This window comes from Enhydra lutris, unplaced genomic scaffold (assembly GCF_002288905.1).
Source record: "Enhydra lutris kenyoni isolate GAN:26980312 unplaced genomic scaffold, ASM228890v2 scaffoldscaffold16, whole genome shotgun sequence".
Classification (NCBI taxonomy): Eukaryota; Metazoa; Chordata; class Mammalia; order Carnivora; family Mustelidae; genus Enhydra; species Enhydra lutris.
The window spans coordinates 24,256,019-24,275,459 of NW_019154100.1; the positions used below are offsets into that span (position 1 = coordinate 24,256,019).

At 35.1% G+C, this 19,441-nt stretch overlaps 1 protein-coding gene across 2 annotated transcripts in view; it reads left to right on the top strand.

Moving 5' to 3' along the window:
• The window catches only part of LOC111147390 (serine/threonine kinase 31), an 88,408-nt gene that overhangs the window by 40,205 nt on the left and 28,762 nt on the right, over nucleotides 1-19,441 (top strand). For both annotated transcript variants that reach the window (XM_022503392.1, XM_022503393.1), the window contains exons 12-21: nucleotides 5,995-6,174; nucleotides 7,794-7,910; nucleotides 9,925-10,044; nucleotides 11,310-11,441; nucleotides 12,666-12,767; nucleotides 14,994-15,074; nucleotides 16,702-16,827; nucleotides 17,617-17,742; nucleotides 17,917-18,003; nucleotides 18,710-18,859. In XM_022503392.1, coding sequence (XP_022359100.1) covers nucleotides 5,995-6,174; nucleotides 7,794-7,910; nucleotides 9,925-10,044; nucleotides 11,310-11,441; nucleotides 12,666-12,767; nucleotides 14,994-15,074; nucleotides 16,702-16,827; nucleotides 17,617-17,742; nucleotides 17,917-18,003; nucleotides 18,710-18,859 — 1,221 coding nt within the window. The remainder of the gene's footprint in view (nucleotides 1-5,994; nucleotides 6,175-7,793; nucleotides 7,911-9,924; nucleotides 10,045-11,309; nucleotides 11,442-12,665; nucleotides 12,768-14,993; nucleotides 15,075-16,701; nucleotides 16,828-17,616; nucleotides 17,743-17,916; nucleotides 18,004-18,709; nucleotides 18,860-19,441) is intronic.

Below are 19,441 nucleotides of genomic sequence, written 5' to 3' on the forward strand. Positions count from 1 at the left end.
TAAGCCGCTGCCTTCGGCTCAGGTCATGATCTCAAGGTCCTGGGATTGAGTCCCGCATCGGGCTCTCTGCTCAGCAGGGAGCCTGCTTCCCTCTCTCTCTCTCTCTCTCTGCCTGCCTCTCTGTCTACTTGTGATATCTCTCTGTCAAATAAATAAATAAAATCTTTAAAAAAAAAAAGTTTAATCTTATGAGAGTTTTTGCTATATCTGGTTTGTTTCCCTTTATATTATTCCCCTTGGTCACCAGAATATTTTTTAAACTTCTATTTTGATGAAGTAGTTTGATATTTACCTATATTCTTCAAATGCTTAAGAAATAAAACCTATACTTCTATGATGGAAGTCAAAGAAGTTAAAGTTCATGATTTCTGATTTCCTCAACAGTTACTGAGACTTCTTTTGTGGCCTAAAATACATGATTGATTGTTAATGACTGTTCCTTATAAGTTAAAAAAGAAAGTATATTCCAGGTGTACTTGGTATGCAGGTCCTGATGTATAGCTATTATTTTAATCCTTAATCTTCTGTATCTTTTCTTAGTTTTTGATCTGATCAGTTTATCAGTTTTGAGATATTTTTGTTATATATTCTAGTTCTTTAATTGTTAAAAAAAAGTCAGTGCTGGGGCGCCTGGGTGGCTCAGTGGGTTAAGCCTCTGCCTTCGGCTCAGGTCATGATCTCAGGGTCCTGGGATCGAGCCCCACATCAGGCTCTCTGCTCAGTGGGGAGCCTGCTTCCCCCTCTCTCTCTGCCTGCCTCTCTGCCTACTTGTGCTCTCTCTCTCTCTGTCAAATAAATAAATAAATAAAATCTTTAAAAAAAAAAAAAGTGCTGGGGCACCTGGGTGGCTCAGTTGTTAAGCTTCTGCCTTCAGTTGAGGTCATGATCCCAGGGTCCTGGGATCAAACCCAGTGTTAGGCTCCCTGCTCAGCAGGAAGCCTGCTTCTTCCTCTCTCATTCCCCCTGCTTGTATTCCCCCTCTCGCTGTGTCTTTCTCTGTCAAATGAATAAATCAAATCTTTAAAAAAAAAAAAGTCAGTGTTGTATTGTTGGGTGTTAATGTATTTATGATTGTTATGTATTTTATTTTACTTTATTTATTTATTTTAAAGATTTTATTTATTTATTTGACAGAGAGAGACACAGTGAGAGAGGGAACAGAAGCACGGGGAGTGGGAGAAGCAGGCTTCCTGCTGAGCAGGGAGCCTGATGTGAGGCTCGATCCCAGGACTCTGGGATCATGACCTGAGTTGAAGGCAGACACTTAACGACTGAGCCACCCAGCCACCCCTGTTATGTATTTTAAACTGTTTTCTTTTCAACTATTACGTGACCTTACTTTTCCTTTATGGTGTTAAAATATTGTTTCCTTTAAAAATTCCTTTTCTGCCTCTCTTTTTTGGTTATTGTTTGCTTTGTTTATCTTCTTTCCCTCCCTTTATCTTATTTTTTATTTTTATTTTTTTAGAAGATTTTAATTTATTTATTTGACACAGAGAGAGAGCGCGCGCACAGCAGGGGTTAGGGGGAGCAGCAGAAGGAGAGGAAGAAATAGGCTCCCCACTGAACAAGGAGCCCAATGCAGGGTTTGATCCCAGGACCCTGGGATCATGACCTGAGCCAAAGGCAGATGCTTAACCTACTAAGCCACCAGGCACCCCTCCCTCCCTTTATTTTAAATTGAATGTCTTTCTTAGACAACATACTAATGGATCATTTTTTAAAAGAATCTAATGTATAAATTTATCTGTTGATGGGTAACTTGATTTATATGTTTATAATTACTGTTTTATTAGAACTTATTTCTGTAATTATTTTGTGTTTCTGTTTGTCATGGTTTCTTCCCCCCGTCCCCCTTTCCTACCTTATACCACTAATATCTTAGAACATTCTCATTTGCCTTTGGGTGTCTTCTTTCTGTGTATTTCCCTCCCAAAAATCAGCTAACCAATTGTTTAGGATTTTAGTCACAGAGTGTTACAGGTATTGTAAATGATAATTCAAATAACAAACTTTAGAGTTATTCCCTCATTCTTATTTCATAAATTGTTGGATATCTTTTGGTTTTCTCTGTGTATTGGAGTATTTTCTCGAAGTACCCTTTTCCCTTAAATATTTATTTATTTATTTATTTGAGAGAGAGAGAGAGGAGGGAGGGGGCAGAGGGAGAGGTTTTCAAGCAGACTCCCATTGAGTTTGGAGCCTGATGTAGGGCTCAGTGTCATGACTCATGAGATTATGGCCTGAGACGGAACTAAGAGTTGGATGCTTATTTGACTGAGCCACCCTGGTGCCCCCTCTAAGAGTACTTTCAAAGAGGTCTTTGTGTGGTTGATTTTGTAAAGTATTAAGTGTTTCAGGATAGCTTTTTTTGTTTGTTTGAGAAAATTTTAACACCATTTATTTATTTGAGAGAGAGTGTGAGCGATCCAGCATGGGGGTGGGGGGGGGGCCAGGGAGGAGAAGCAGACTTCCTGCTCAGCAAGGACTCTGGGATCATGATGTGAGCCGAAGGTAGATGCTTAAGTAACTGACCACCCAGGCGCCCCTGTCTCAGTATATCTTATTTAAACATTTAAACAGTTGATTGCATTTAAGCATTTTAAACAGTTGTTTCATTGGCTATAAAATATTTGATTCAAAGTCCATTTTTCTTTCAAAATTTGACAATAATAATCCATTGTCTTCTTCTCATAGTTGTTATCAGTCTGATTTTTGTTCTTCTGTGACGTTTTTCCTCCACTGAAAACTTTAATGTTTTCTCTTGACTTTGTTCCTAATCTGCACTGAAGTTTCTATTTAATCTGAGTCAATTCAGTCTGAGATTTTCTATTTGCTTTAACTCTATGGAATATTTGATAATTATTTCTTAAGATATTATCCCTTCTTCTCTCCTACCCCCTCTCTCCCCAATTTACTTTGTCTTTTATCCTGGGACTTCTGTTAGATGTACATTTAAATTTCTTCTATCCTCTACATATTTTAATTGTTCATCTATTTTTTCCTATTTTTTTAATCCCTTTCTGTGTCTTTTTGGGGGAATCTGAGGAATCCTTGACTTAATCATCTAGCTCACTAATCAGTTCTCTAGCTGTATCCTTTTTGCCATTTAGTGAATGCATTGTGTTCTTTATTTCAAAGATTATTTCTCTTATACCTAATAATTTCAGTTGGTTATTGTTTATAAGTACTTGATTTTGCCTTGTGTTTTTTTTATCTTTCTTTTTTTCCCCATTTTATTTTATTTTATATTTTTCATTGTTCCAGCATTCATTGTTTATGCGCCACACCCATTGCGCCACGCAATACATGCCCTCCATAATACCCACCACCAGGCTTACCCAACCCCCTCACCCTTCTCCCCTCCAAAACCCTCAGTTTGTTTCTTAGAGTCCACAGTCTCTCATGGTTTGTCTCCCCATCCAATTTCCCCCAACTCACTTCTCCTCTCCATCTCCCAATGTCCTCTGTGTTATTCCTTATGCTCCACAAGTAAGTGAAACCATATGATACTTGACTCTCTCTACTTGACTTATTTCACTCAGCATAATCTCTTCTAGTTCTGTCCATGTTGATACAAAATTTGGGTATTCATTGTTTCTGATGGAGGCATAATACTCCATTGTATATATGGACCATATCTTTATCCATTTGTCCATTGAAGGACATGTTGGTTCTTTCCACAGTTTGGCAACTGTGGCCATTGCTGCTATGAACATTGGGGTACAGATGGCCCTTCTTTTCACTACATCATTTTCTTTGGGGTAAATATCCAGTAGTGCGATTGCAGGATCATAGGGAAGTTCTATTTTTAATTTCTTAAGGAATCTCCACACTGTTTTCCAAAGTGGCTGCACCAACTTGCGTTGCCACCAAGAGTGTAAGAGGGTTCCCCTTTCTCCACATCCTCTCCAACACATGGTGTAAAAGAATGGCCGAGTTTCATTCTTCTATACATAGCTGTCCAATTTTCCCAGCACCATTTATTGAAGAGACTGTCATTTTTCCACTGTATATTTTTTCCTGCTTTGCCGAAGATTAGTTGACCATAGAGTTGAGGGTCCATATCTGGCCTTTCTACTCTGTTCCATTGGTCTATGTGTCTGTTTTTGTGCCAGTACCGTGCTGTCTTGGTGATCACAGCTTTGTAGTAAAGCTTGAAATCAGGCAACATGATGCCCCCAGTTTTGTTTTTCTTTTTCAACATTTCCTTAGCAATTCAGGGTCTCTTCTGGTTCCATACAAATTTTAGGATGGTTTGTTCCAGCTCTTCGAAAAATGCCGGTGGAGTTTTGATTGGGATGGCATTGAAAGTATAGATTGGTCTAGGCAGTATAGCAGTATAGACATTTTAACAATGTTAAACTTCTTTCAAGATATGTCCCAAAAGGCAAAGGAAACAAAAGGGAAAATGAACTTTTGGGACTTCATCAAGATCAAAAGCCTTTGCACAGTATTCTTTCTTTTTGTTGAGAGTATTTGTTATGCTTATTTCAAATTCTTTGATTTTGGGGACGCCTGGGTGGCTCAGTTGGTTAAGCGGCTGCCTTCGGCTCAGGTCATGGTCCCGGCGTCCTGGGATCGAGTCCCACATCGGGCTCCTTGCTTGGCGGGGAGCCTGCTTCTCCCTCTGCCTCTGCCTGCCACTCTGCCTGTGCTCGTGCTCTCTCTCTCTCTCTCTCTCTAACAAATAAATAAATAAAATCTTTAAAAAAAAAAAAATTCTTTGATTTTGCTTCCTTTTTATAAGGTGGCTTAGATTGTTTATAAGTTCTTCTGTTAGTCACACACTTTATCCTCCTCTGTATCCACTTCAAAGGTCTCTTACTTACTTGGAGAACTGTAAGCTATCTGGTTCTGTGCTGTTGTGTAGGTAGGGGATAGGGTGATAGAGGGTTCCGAGGGAGGGGTGAAAGCTTGGAATATAACTTCAAAGACTTCAGGTGGGTTTAGAGAATAGGATGGGGTTGTTTATCAGAGCTTCTAGGCTTACAGTTTGGGCTCAGCTACTACCTGTAGGCTTTTATTCTAGATGATCTTACTCTTCAGTGGACCTCCCAGTCCCTCTGCCTCAGCCACTACTCTTTTTTTTTTTTTTTAAAGATTTTATTTATTTATTTGACAGAGAGAGATCACAAGTAGACAGAGAGGCAGGCAGAGAGAGAGAGGGAAGCAGGCTCCCCGCTGAGCAGAGAGCCCGATGAGGGACTCGATCCCAGGCCCCTGAGATCATGACCTGAGCTGAAGGCAGCGGCTTAACCCACTGAGCCACCCAGGCGCCCACCACTACTCTTTTTCAGGGGTTACTACCCTTGGGTGTAAATGCCACCAGGTATTCAGGGGAAAAGGGAAGAAAAGAAAATGCTTAGGAGATGGCTGACTTTTTTTCTGTACAGGTTATCAATTTTTGCCTCGTTTAGGTTCTTGTACTGTACTTGTGTTAAGTCCATTGCCTCTTGCTTTGTGCTTCTGCTTTACAGTGTGAGAGGGAAGGGTGTATGAAGAAGGTTCCCTTTTCCCACATGCTATTTTTGCTGTGGTACAAGCCTTCTTCTACTTTGCAGTGACTTGCTCATTGCTAAGCACCAGCTATCTTGTCTTTTCAAGAGTTTCTTAGAGTTTTGTGATAAAAATTTCTAGGATTTTTTTTTAAAGTTTCCCCCTTGTCTCAGTGACATTTCTAGAGTTTTGTTCCTAGAGAGCACCACTAGGCTCTCTTGTCTCTTCTAGTCCTTTTTAAAATGCTTTTTAAGTTCATATATATATTCAGTGTTTTCCTTAGTTGGAATTATTTGTCTAACTTTATTATTATAATCCACATAAATCACCTTCTAGTAGCTTTATATTTTCATATCTAATGTTTCTAAGCTTTATTTATAAGATTCTTAAGGATTGGGATTCAACATATTGCTTTTCTGTCTCACAGATTTTAATATGGTGCTTGAATCCTAATATGACATTAATAAACTTTAACAAACAAATATATTTCTATAGGATCTGTCATCCTCTTTAGAGGCAGTATATGGACAGGCCAAAGAAGGGACAAACTCTGAAGAAATACTTAAGAAATTTTATGACTGGAAGTGTGATAAAAGAAAAGAGTTCACCAGTGTTAGAAGTGAAACAGAGGTTTCTCTACAACGTCTCGTAGCATGGTTCCAGAACACTGTAAAGGTAATAAGAGCCCTTGCCCAGTGTTGGTGTTGATGTTGTACTGTAAAGCAGGAAATATTGGTTTTATAATAATTTTCCAAGTGTAATTTACTTCTATTTTGAGGAGGAGAAATGAAGAGGAAGAGAGGGATTGAGGGGAAGTTGACTGGAATAGAGGAGTGAGGGATTTACATATTTTTATGCTCTAGGAACATATATGGAAAACAGCTTCATAAGCCTTTATAGGTATAAGAAAGTATCACTGGCATTTATTACAAGTGTGGTGTATTTTCTATAGCTATAGTGTAGAGATAAGGGTCTTACTGTATTTACATGTGCTTAAAGGGTAGTAGAGCTTTCTTCTTTGTTTAGTTTCTTTTTTAGCAAGATGTGTGTTTTAACATTAGTTGGCCAGCTCCTTATGCTGAAAGTATTTTAATTGGCAGTGTTTAAGTTTTTTAAGTTTTAGATATCTTAGATATCTTAAATATCTTAAAGATATCTAACATAAATGGAGAATACTAATCTCAGTTGGTACTAAACATTAGAAATGATGTTTTGTGTATTATTATTCTTAGTTCTTATTTATTATCACAAAAATACCATGTAATTTTCCAAAAGCTGTGGGGGCATGTAGTTTTGTATTAATATACTTGGAATCCTAATTAAATTTCAGCCTCATTTTGTTGCTGATTCTCTGTTTTCTCTGTTCTGTCTGCTTTACAGCCTTCTCAGCAAGGGCGAGGACACCCAAGGTGTCATTTATCTGTGTGAATGGTTTACAGATATGCATTTCTAGCTTTGTTTTGGGGGAAAAAAGTCTTTAATCTCTCAGCTACCTCCAGAGCTCTTCATTTTGGTACTTTTTAATGGACATATTAACATTAATTATTTCTTTTTTGTCTTTTGTTGTTGATTAGAATGTCTTTCTGCTTAGGTTAACTATCATGTATCCTTTTCTTTCATTTCCGTAGCTGTTTCCCTAATCCAGATCTCCATAATCACATATCTTATCTCTGAAATCAAAGTGACTGTTTAGGACTTTTATGTTCTGTATTATAATTTAGGCCCATGATTTTATTCTATTTAACACTTTATTATAAAGTCTATTTCCTGATAGAAAATATCTTTGTTTTCCTAATGAGGTGGAGGTCATCTGGGTTTAATCTTTATCTCCAGATTCCTAAATACTTAGTAGTTCATCATGAGATACCAAGTATAATCGTATGTCTTTTTTATTAAAGAGCGCTGACATTGTCTGCCTACTACCTATCAGATTTAAACTTTTCACCTGAACATTTAAGTTTCTTACCACCTTTTAGTCAGACTGTTTTCTTTTACTATCCTCACAAAGTCTTGGTCTTGTTTCTGTTTTTTTTTTCTTCATACTTTTCCTCTTATGTCTCTAAACCACAGATTATGTTAAAAAATATGTGTTTTATGTGTGTGATATGTGTATGCCTTTTCTTTTTTGATGTGAAGGTTTGGGGAGGGCAGTAATTTATCTTTCTTGTGTGTCCTTACTTCCCCCCCACATTGCCCAGTGCATAGGCTAATGCTCTGCTCTAGGTATAACAACACAACACTAATAGTAAATAATTAAATGATATACTTTCATGTTTTAATTTTTTGCAAATGAGGCTTTTGATCTCTCTGTGGAGGAATCACACACTTCTGAAGACACAATCAGTAGTCTTGATGAAATCCTAGAGAAGACTGAGTCAAGTATCTGCAAAGAGCTGGAGATATCTCTGATTGTGAGTATTGATATTCTTTATTACTGCTTCCTTTGAAGCAACATGGTTTTTCTTGCTAATTAGAAAGTATGAAGACTGATCTTAGGTTTCCTCTTATAGACCTATATGAAATAGTAACATTGTCAAGTTCTAATCTAAGCACAATGCAAATTTTTATTCTTTCACAGAGTGATAATTTCATTTTTTAAGGTTTTTATTTTAATGCCAGTTAGTTAACATACAGTGTTATATTAGTTTCAGATGTACAGTACAGTTAATTCAGCACTTCCATACATCATCCTGTGCTCCTCTTGACAGGTGAACTCCTTAATCCCCATCACCTATTTAATCCATTCCCACACCCCCTTTTCCTCTGGTAACCATCACTTTGTTAAATGATGTATACTTTTCTTTTTTTTTCTCTTCCATATTTTTATTCAAATTCTTATTAGTTAACATGTAGTGTAATAAGTGCTTATAGGAGTAGAATTTAGTGATTCATCACTTACATATAACATCCAGTGCTCATCATAACAAGTGCCCTCTTTAATACCCATCTCCTGATATTTTCATTTTAATAGGACATTTCACATTAAAAAATTAAACTTAACATTTAATTCCAGGAAAACTCCTCTTAATTTGAGTGTGTTAGCTTTCTGTGTCATTTGATTCTTCAGTCCATCATACCCAATGACTGTAAAAGACTTCAGAATTTGTGAAAAATTAAAATAAAATCTGAAAGAGCTTTGGAAGTGCATATATAAGACCGATTATTAGCTCCCTTTCTGTTCTTTGTATGTTCTCTATTGTCATGCCAAGTTAAAAATTAGTGTAGCTCTTCCAAAGAGCATTTTGTAATGTTATTATTGCTCACTGAGACTCTTTCCCAGTTTTTCTGGCTGTTTACCGAAGTCTCACTGGTTATATTGTTCCTTTTACTTGTTTCTTTTCACCTTTTGCAGTTTTATTCAGGTTGGCATTGAAAAATACATATACGTTTCTGTATTTCCCTATTTTAAAATAGTCTATTTTTAATAGTATTTAGATGGTTTAGTCAGACTTTATTTTTTTATTGCGGAAATATGATTAACATACAATGTTGCATTAATTTTAGGTGTACAACATAGTAATTTAACATTTCTATACATTATTCAGTGCTCACCAGGGTAATCTTAGTCAGTGTCAGTCACCTTGCAAGACTGTTAAAATATGATTGACTATGTTCTCTGTGCTGTACTTTTCATCTCCATGACTTATTTATTCTATAACTGGAAGTTTGTATCTCTTTGTCAGACTTGATTTTAAAAGATTTTATTTATTTATTTGACAGAGAGAGATCACAGGGAGGCAGAGAGGCAGGCAGAGAGAGAGGAAGCAGGCTCCCTGCTGAGCAGAGAGCCTGATGTGGGGCTCGATCCCAGGACCCTGAGATCATGACCTGAGCTGAAGGCAGAGGCTTTAACCCACTGAGCCACCCAGATGACCCCAGACTTGATTTTAGAAATGGTTGTTAATAGATGATTTCTAAAAATAAAATGTTGAAGTTCTTTGTATTGTTTGGTTCTTAAATTTAGTGTAGTGGTATTCGTGATTTCCTTTAATACTACTCTAGAAAGCTGTAGGAATAATGATGTAATGGGAGCAAAATTTTCCATATGAACATCTTTCACATCAGTGTCTCTTCTGTCTAGAAAAAGATGTGTTTAAGAAATACTTTGGGGGCACCTAGGTGGCTCAGTCATAAAGTTCTGCCTTTGGCTTAGGTCATGATCCCAGGTCTCAGATGGAGCCAGGTGTCAGGCTCCTTGCTCTGTGTAAAGCCTGCTTCTCCTCTCCCACTCTTCCTGCTTGTGTTCCTTCTCTCATTGTCTCTCTTTCTGTCAAATAAATAAAATCTTAAAAAAAGATACTTTGGAAAAAAATAGAATTTTTTAAAGGCATTTTTTAAAAAAGTTTGTTCATTGTTATTGGAGGTTTAAATTATTTTGGATACTCTTTTGTGAATAATTCCATGTGTATGATTTATTTCACTTAGGAGCAAGGTGATGAGGACAAGGAGGTCATTTTAAATACATATAGTCAAGTACTACAAAAGATCCGTTCAGAGGAAAGGCTTATTGCTACAGTACAATCCAAGTACAAGGACAGTATTGAGGTTGGATTATGTTTTATTTTTCAGGTCTTCTATATTGATGCTATGGATTTTTTAATACTTAAATTTTTCTCAAATAGTTTAATACCCACTGTATATGTAACTAATTATTATTGCTAGAAGAATAGTATAGTTAGCTGATGTGTAATTAAATTCACCCCACAGTAAAAATAGTGGTTTAATTGATAAAAATATATTGCATTTTTGGATTGTGTTCTTCAAAACCTAATCTTTACTGGGACACCTGGGTGTCACAGTTGGTTGAGTGTTTGGCTTTTGATTTCGACTTGGGTCATGATTTCGGGGTCTTAGGACGGAGGCCCCCCCATTGGGCTCTACTCTCAGCAGAGTCTGCTTGGGATTCTCTCTTGCTCTTCCTCTGCTCCTCTTGCTTTCTCTTTCTCTAAAATAAATAAATCTTTCAAAAAAAATAAAGCTTCATCTCTACTATCATTATCTTTATGCCTGTACAGGTTTACAGTAGAAAATTTGCTAAATGCAGAAAAATAAGAAGAAATAAAAACATTGATTATAATCCTCTTAGCCTAAGAAGTAGATACTCAGGGCTAGTTTCAGAGTATTTTCTTTTTGGATGGTGACATATATATGTACACATATGTGCATTGCATTTTTTTGTAAACGGTTTTGAAAATATTTCTTCATTTAGTGGTATATTATGAATACTGTCCCATGTGATTAATGATTCTTCTCTACTTTCATTTTGAGCAACTAATGCATCATCACTTGCATAGATATACAATATTATTTAACTTTCATCCGTGTTAGATGTTAAGGTTACTTCTAATTATTTTTAACCATAAATAAGACTGTACATAATCTTTATGCATAATTTTGTGTTTCTCAGATTCCTAAAAATTTTTAGTTACTAAGTCAAAAGGAATCAATGTTGTTAAAATTGATACATATTGTCACACTACTTTGGGGAAGATAATTTTAGGTTATATCCTCACTAGTAATTCAGTTTGCATCATATCTAACAAAGATGTCTCACTATAGCTCTCACCTTGAAATATTTCCCTTACCTTTGCTACTCTGATTGCTGGGACTTATATTCTCCTGAATAGAAATATGGATAACTAAGAAATCAGTTAGTAGATTGTCTTTTTGAGAATTGTGGAATTTCTTACTTCAATCCGAACTCAGTAAATAGTAGTTGAATCTTAATAGAGAAATAAGAAATGGTCAGTAAGTGATTTTAATAAATATTGTTTTCTGTGTTTTGAAAATACAATAACTTTTTTTCTTAGTTTAAGAAGCAGATTATCGAATGTTTCAATAAGAGCCCCAATGTGGATCACTTGCTGTCCATTAAAAAGACACTGAAAAACTTAAAAGCTCGACTGAGATGGAAACTAGTTGAGAAGAATAATTTGGAAGAGGTAAGGAAACACTTGGTTCTTATGAAATTCTATGTGTACCTGATTTTACTCTGCTTCCTGAAAATAATGCATAAATACATTCTTTAAAATAGGAAATTATTATTTACAATTTGTTTTATATATTTATCTTTTTTCTGTGTATATAAATAAGATTATTAATAGTGTAAACATTTTACCATGTCATTAAATGTTCTTTGAAAATGTTTTACATGGCTGCCTTTATTTTTAGTAACAAATATTTTAGAACAGTTTAAAAATCTTTTGGTTTAAACTGTTATAATACCTAATACAATACAAACTATTACATGTAAGATATTCCCCTAAAGGTAGAATTTTTCATAAAGTATTTTCAAGATCATGATGTTCTTTGTTAGCTTTCTTTTTAATGGCTGGACATACTATTCCTCCTAAGTATTCTAAGTTGTTTGCATACGATAATAGAACTGGAAAAATTCAGACACCCTAATCTGGACTAACCACCTTCTTTCAGTTTGAAACTGAATAAACTGGTAATTCTTTGTGTTCCCTTGAGGACTGATTTATGAACAAAAGAAATCTACATTATATCTTAATCCAACTTGAGTTGACTCTTACTCTTCAGTACTTAATTGGACTTGGAATGAAACTAGTTTAATGGCTTAATATTTTCCTAGTTTTTTATCCTATTCTGGACTGTGGGGAATGGGGTCTTTTTTAGTTTAGTTTTTTAACTTTTGAAGATACATAAAATAGAAAACATATATACTTTTTAAGGTGGCTTACTAATTACTGCTGGAGTTTTAAGGGTCTTTTTGAGGTCTACGTTGTTTTTCCTCTAATAAACACACCATACATTTACTCTTTTTTTTTTTTTTTTTAACCAAATCTATTGTAGAAGAGAATTCCAGGGAATTTAGTTGTATTTTCTTCATTCCTACTGGTTTGTGTTCTTGACATTTACTTTATGTTGGCAGTTGGTCATCTTAGAGAAAATCTACAGCAAATTAAGAGACAAGAAATATCTGTGTTGATTTTATGTCTTTAATTTTTATTCCTTTTTGTAGGTTTGGGAAAAGTCAGTGTTAGAATAAAGTTAAGTGTTATGAGGGTCTCTTATCTGCTGGATACAGAAGGATACATAGAAATCAGAGTGATTTGCTATAGAAGTTGCATTCTTACTAGGAAGACTTGTTTTTGGTCCACTTTAATAAGCTTATAAGGTCACTTTTTCCTGTCTGATTTAAGTCGGATGACCATGATGGATCTGAAATTGAGAAAATAAAACAAGAAATAACTCAGTTGCGCAATAGCGTCTTTCAGGAAATTTATCGTGAGCAGGAGGAATATGTAAGTATTTAATTCTTTGAAGTTTTGAATTAGTTTTTACTGTAGAAATTGAATTCATGTATCCATTTTATGAAGTGGACTCTAATAAGGCTGGAGATTATACTAGCATAGTTATGTTTGCATAGTAATGTTTATGTGAATTTAGAAATTAATTTCTGATGATAATTTATAACCATTGTACCACATGTGGAAATTATAGAAAATTATAAAGAATAAAAAATAACATCCATAACTTTTCCATTCCTTTATAATAGTAGTAGTCGCCATGAACTTTTCACTTAACTTCTTTTAGTCTTTTTTCTGGCTGTTTTCACAAGAGGAGATTATAGCACAAACATACTTTTACATACTGCTTGATTTCTCTTTCACACAGAGCTAAAGATTTTTTCCTTTAATAAAATCTAAATCAGCACTGTTTTAACCTAATGCTGCAATGAAAACATTAATGGGGTGACATAATTTAGTTGAAGAATATAACAAAGTGCAGCCACCTGAATTTTGGGGGGAAGTTACATCTTTAAGTCTCCACTTTTATGCTAATGTCTTGTGACCTTGGGAGAGTTTGTCAGTGTATTTTCTCTTTAAAAGGGAAAGAATATGAGGCACCTGGGTTGCTCAGTCTGTTGGACATTAGACTTAACGATTTCAGCTCAGGTCATGATCTCAGGGTTGTGAGATCAAGCTCTTCATCAGGCTCTGCACTGGGTGTGGAGCCTGCTTGGGATTCTTTCTCTCCCAGTCCTTCCCCTCCTTGCTTGTATGTGCAACCTGTCTTTATCAAATAAACAAACAAATAAATAAAATGGAAATAATATAATATTTTATGTTTCAGGAATGTTATGGGGGAACAAGTAAGGTAGACACTGCTTTGAACAATAAAAATACAGTGAAAATAATAGGCAATCTGAGAGGGAGACAAACCATAGGAGACTCTTAACTATAGGAAACAAACAGGGTTGTTGGAGGTAGGGTGCCTCAGGGGTTGAAGTGAGTGAGTGATGGGCATTAAGGAGCGCACTTGATGTAATGAGCGCTGGGTGTTATATGCAACTGATGAATCACTGAATTCTTCCTCTGAAACTAGTAATATGCTATATGTTAATTGAATTTAAATAAAATAATAGACATTCTAAGTGTTATGTTTTATTTAGCAAATTCATCTGTGTGTGCTTAGTTATTCACCTTTTGCACCTTGGATAAATAGTTATCTTCCAGTGTTCCAGTGAGTTGACAAGCATCTAGAAGTTTTACTTAATAAGTGTGACAAATGACTTTCCTAAGGATCCTCTGTTTTCACATTTACTTCAAAGTGGCTTTTGTAGAGCTGCATATTTGTTTTTGCTTTCAAGGCTTTTATGATTTCTTTCCCTCCTAAATGAAATAGTTACTATTTTTAAAATGTCAGTGTGTTCTTAATATTTTGAGAAATGACAATTTAATGATGCAGATTGATATTATCAACACACATTTTCATTTTAGCTTGGAAGTGAGTGTATACTTTGATCTTAGGCAAGGTACTGTGCCTACATATGTATACCAAGATAAAATTGATAATTAAATTTTTCTTCTTGGGGTGCCTGGGCCTGGGTAGCTCAGTCAACTAAACATCTGCCTTTGGCTCGGGTCATGATCCCAGGGTCCTGGGATTGGGCCCCATATGGGCTCCCTGCTCAGCAGGGAGCCTGTTTCTCCCTCTCCAGCTCCCCTGTGCTTGTGTTCCCTCTCTTGCTGTCTCTCTGTCATAAATAAATAAAATATTTTTATTTTTTTTAAAAGATTTTATTTATTTATTTGACAGACAGAGATCACAAGTAGGCAGAGAGGCAGGCAGAGAGAGAGGGGGAAGCAGGCTCCCTGCTGAGCAGAGAGCCCGATGAGGGACTCGATCCCAGGACCCTGGGATCATGACCTGAGCCGAAGGCAGAGGCTTAACCTACTGAGCCACCCAGGCGCCCCAGTAAATAAAATCTTTAAAAAAAATTTTCTTTTTCTTCTGTTAGTGAGATGGTAACTTTGACCCAAGATGACTCTTGGTTTTCATTTGATATTTCTTGAAGTAGAAGGGAAAATCAGTGATTATATATCTTAATAGGTTTTATATCTTATTAGCTTGTGTATTTTGTTAGATTTATAGTAAGAGATACTGGTATCTTATTTTTTCTTGAAGGGCAACATGTCATAATTGAATATATATTGATTTGTAATAAAAATATTTTTTAAATTTAGGAGAAGCTGAATAGCTTGGTACAGACATGGTTCCCTGAGCTGCCTCTGCTTTATCCTGAAATAGGGTTACTTAAGTACATGGTAAGCTTTGTTGCCCCTGAGAATTATTACTCTGTAGAGAGTTGAAAAGCAAAGATATTAAGTTGTGTGTCAGTGTTAAATTTATGCTATCCTTACTATGAAGATGTTCCTGATGAATAGTTTCTGGGTATTGTTAATAACTTTTCCTCAAGACTATCTTTAATACTAGCGTATTGTATTCTAACGTCTATATTAATTGGCATCTTTTTCTCTCTTTTCTCTTTTCCTCATAGCTATTCAGTACATTGCATGACACTTATTTGAATTAGAGGTATTTATTTTTTGAAATGATAAAGCAATTTTAGCTGTTATTTCAAGAGTTAGAATAAAAGCAGGACACTGCCAGTCATGAAGAATTAAAGCAGAATATATCTTCTAAGTTAAAGCAGGCTGGGAAAGAATTCTAGAAAATTGGTTAAGTAGAGATGTCGACATGGGCATAGTTTTCTAGGCAGGCAGGATTCAAAGCCTGGGAGATCAGTGTTTTGGGCAAAAGACCTTCATAGAGCAGGATGGTAAGCTCTGGCTCTCAGGGCAGAATCTGTTAGCTCTTTTGTTTTATATTGCCCGCTAAGGATAAGGGACTAGATGAAAGATCTATTCGTTAAGATTGTCATTAAGTTCATGATAATACCTTAAATATAGTACAGAAATGGTTGTATACATAGAGTTATGAACTCATGAATATGTAAGATTAAAAGTCCCCATAAATAGTAAAGCAATTACTGTAAAATTTTTCCAGACTCGACTTCAAAAGAATGGGGGATTTTCTTCACAGTTATTTAACTTTAGCTTAGACACTCATGTAGGATGGATGAGTAAGTATGTGGTGCTGTGTAGGACTTGAAAATTAGTTTTTAGAAGTGTGCTGATCTCTTTATTATGGAAGATTATAAAATGTTTTAATCATAGCTAATGGACTCCTTTAATGATTTTAAGATGTGTGACTGTGATGCATGCCCAGGAAACCTTTGTAGGTTGATTGTATTTTGTGGTTTACTTAAATAATATTGACAACACATGTAAATAAAAACCAGAAAACAATTTTAGAACCCCTCTTGCTAAAATTACACCACAATAAAATTTACCTTGATCTAAAATATTGATAGGTTTTATCCAAAAAATTTATTCCTTTTAAAAAGTGGCAGAAATATCTAATAGAATTAAAATACTTGAAAACCATTTTCACTTCCAAGGATTCCACTTCAAACAGAGGCAGAGGTGTTAGAATTAATTCATAGTAGTCATAATTTTTATACTTCTCATTCCCATTCTACAACCTTCTTTGTGTCTGTCTTCATTTTAATATTTTTAGGAAACACATAAAGTCTTCCAACTAAGCATCAGGGTTTTTTGGTATATATATCTGGTTAATCCCAGTCATATTCAGAATTTGTTCTAGAACTGTAGTAGCCATTAAATGTATGTTGATTACATTTTGGGTGAGAGGACTTCAAGAGCCAGGAACTTGAAAAACTAGGAAGATTTCAGTATTTTTATTTTACTGGTTTCTCCAGTAGGGTTGATGATATCCATATCATTTCATAGCATGTAACTAATTACGTTAATGATTTAAAAGTAGTGGGATGGTTTGGTTTCTTTAATTGTAACAAAAATTTTTGTCTAGAACTCTGGTGGTCTTCTTACTATGAGTTTGGAACGGGATCTTCTTGATGCTGAGCCCATGAAGGAACTTAGCAGCAAGCGCCCTTTGGTTTGTTCTGAGGTTAATGGGCAGATAATTCTTTTAAAGGTAAGATTAAGTTCTGACCTTTGGAAGATTCAGAAGTATAAGGGGAGTGGTGGTATTATTTTTCAGGAAATTGAAAATCCATGCTTGTTTTTTAAATTATATGAGTTGAGCGGTGCCTTGATGGCTTAGTCAGTTAAGCATCTGATTCTTGATTTCAGCTCAGGTCATGATCTCAGGGTCATGAGATTGAGCCCCACATTGGGTGAGACTCTCTCTCTCCCTCTCCCTCTGCTCTTCCCTCCCATCTCTCCCTCCGGTATAAAAAATTATATGAGTTGACTGGCACAATGCTTATGTTTTCTGCTTGGCTGCCAGAACTAATTTTGAATTCAGAGTTTCCCTCATTTCCTTAATAAAATATGTATCTTTAATAGAATATACTTGGACTTTTCTTTTTTGGGTAAGCTTACTACATTCTGTCCAGTAGCCTTTTAAAATTCTTGCTTTACTTAAAATTGTCTTTGAAATTTCAGCTGTTTTGCCAATACAGTTTTCTATTCTTTGATTGCTTTATTGAGCTGGAAAACCGTTAATCATAACAGGATAATTAATTTGGCCCTAGTGACAATGTATAATAGAATGTACATTAAGGTACAGGTAGAATTGTTCTTTCTTTTCTAAATTATAGCATTCAAGGCAGATAGAAAAGGTACTTATGTATACAATTAAAAAATAAAATTAGATATGATTTAACTTATATAAAAATCACTATGTTTAAGTTGAAATGATATATAATTATATTAAGATTTTTAATGTTGGAATTCCCGTTACCTCTCTTTTTTGTACCAGGGCTATTCTGTAGATGTGGACACAGAAGCTAGGGTGATTCAGAGAGCAGCTGCCTATCACAGAGCATGGAGAGACGCTAGAGAAGACTCTGGGTTACTACCATTGATATTCCTATTTTTGTGTAAGGTAAAGTTCTTATGTTAATCTCTTGGCAGAAAACATTTGCAATAAGTTTTAGCTCTGAGCTTTAGAGAGTTCATTCTTTATAACATAAAGAAAAAGTTGTCTCGTATAATTGATGTATACTAAAAATACATTGAAGAATTTTTCACTTTAAGTTTCATTCTGTTTTGCTTTTAGTCTGATCCTATGGCTTATCTGATGGTCCCATACTATCCTAGGGCAAACCTGAGTGCTGTTCAAGCCAGTGTGCCTTTAACTTCAGAAGTAAGTAAAAAACACTATTTCTGTGGATATATTAAATGAGAAAATAACCCCTATTGTTAGAGGGCAGTACTACATGTTTTATACACTATGTAAAATTTTGACTGGTATTATGCTATATATATATATATGTGCTATATAATTATCACATCAATCCTATCCTGTGGTATAAGTTATCCTGTTATATACAGATGAGAAAAATGAGGCTTATAGAGATTAAGTGACTTGCACAGGGTCCTCAACAAGAGGTAGAAATAAGAATTGAAATTAGGTCTTTTGGTGCCAAAGCCCATGCTTATAACCATTAAGCTGTGTTGTATGTAAATTGTGTAGTATAGCACTTGATATTATAATTGCTTAAGTGACAGCTTTAATTTGCATTGTAAGTTTGAATTAGTAATAAAAATAGAGGATGTCCTGATTCTTTTTACCTGGTATTTCTATTTAGTGTCTCTTTTCTACATGCTTTATATGCTCATTATTTATAATCTAAGTCTTCTTAGAGACGGCAGTGTTTTAAGTTATATGTGTGATGTTACATGATGAGGGCTTCTGGTCTGTTTTTTTCTCTATGCTGTATTCTTACATTAAAGTTTCATTTGGAAAAAGCTTCATTCACTTCTGGAAAAGTCTTTTAATTAAAGAAAAGGTTCAGGTATTAAAATGATTTGACAACTTCCTGACATCTTTTGTGGATACTTATCTGTAGGAAGCTTTAAAGGTCATGAAAGGTGTTGCCCAGGGCCTGCATACATTGCACAAGGCTGCTATAGTTCATGGATCACTTCATCAGAACAATGTATTTGCTTTGAATCGTGAACAAGGAATTGTTGGAGATTTTGACTTCACCAAATCTGTGGTAAAGTATTGTGGTTTTACAAATAGGTTCTGGATCTCATTTAAGATTATTAGACATTAGTTCAGCCTTTTACATGATATGGTAATTTATTATAAGATCTTTGTCTTCATTAAGGCATGTAATGTCATGTAGTGTAAGCAAGTATTACCAGCTAGGTGATAGAACAAGAGTTTCTAAATTTGTGCATTTTATATATATATATATATATATATATATATATATATATATATTTTGTGTGTGTGTGTGTGTGTGTGCAGCATATATTTTAACTCTAAGTATTAGGAGCAACCTAACATCACAGTCAATGATACTGACAATACTAATGATTAATAATTTTATCATCATCAAGAAATACTTAATTGCTTGTAAATATGCAAGGAAAACTAGGTGGCCATCTCTAATCTCCCCTTCTGCTGGTGCCCTCTCCTACCAGTAGATTAAATACAGATATACATACTCTGCTAATTTTTGATTAATGGGGTATTTTTAGAAACTTGAGAACCTTGAACTTTTCCATTTAGTGTAAATGATGGTTCAACTATGTTACCTGCTAATTTGGTGTCATAATTTTAGTGCCTCAGA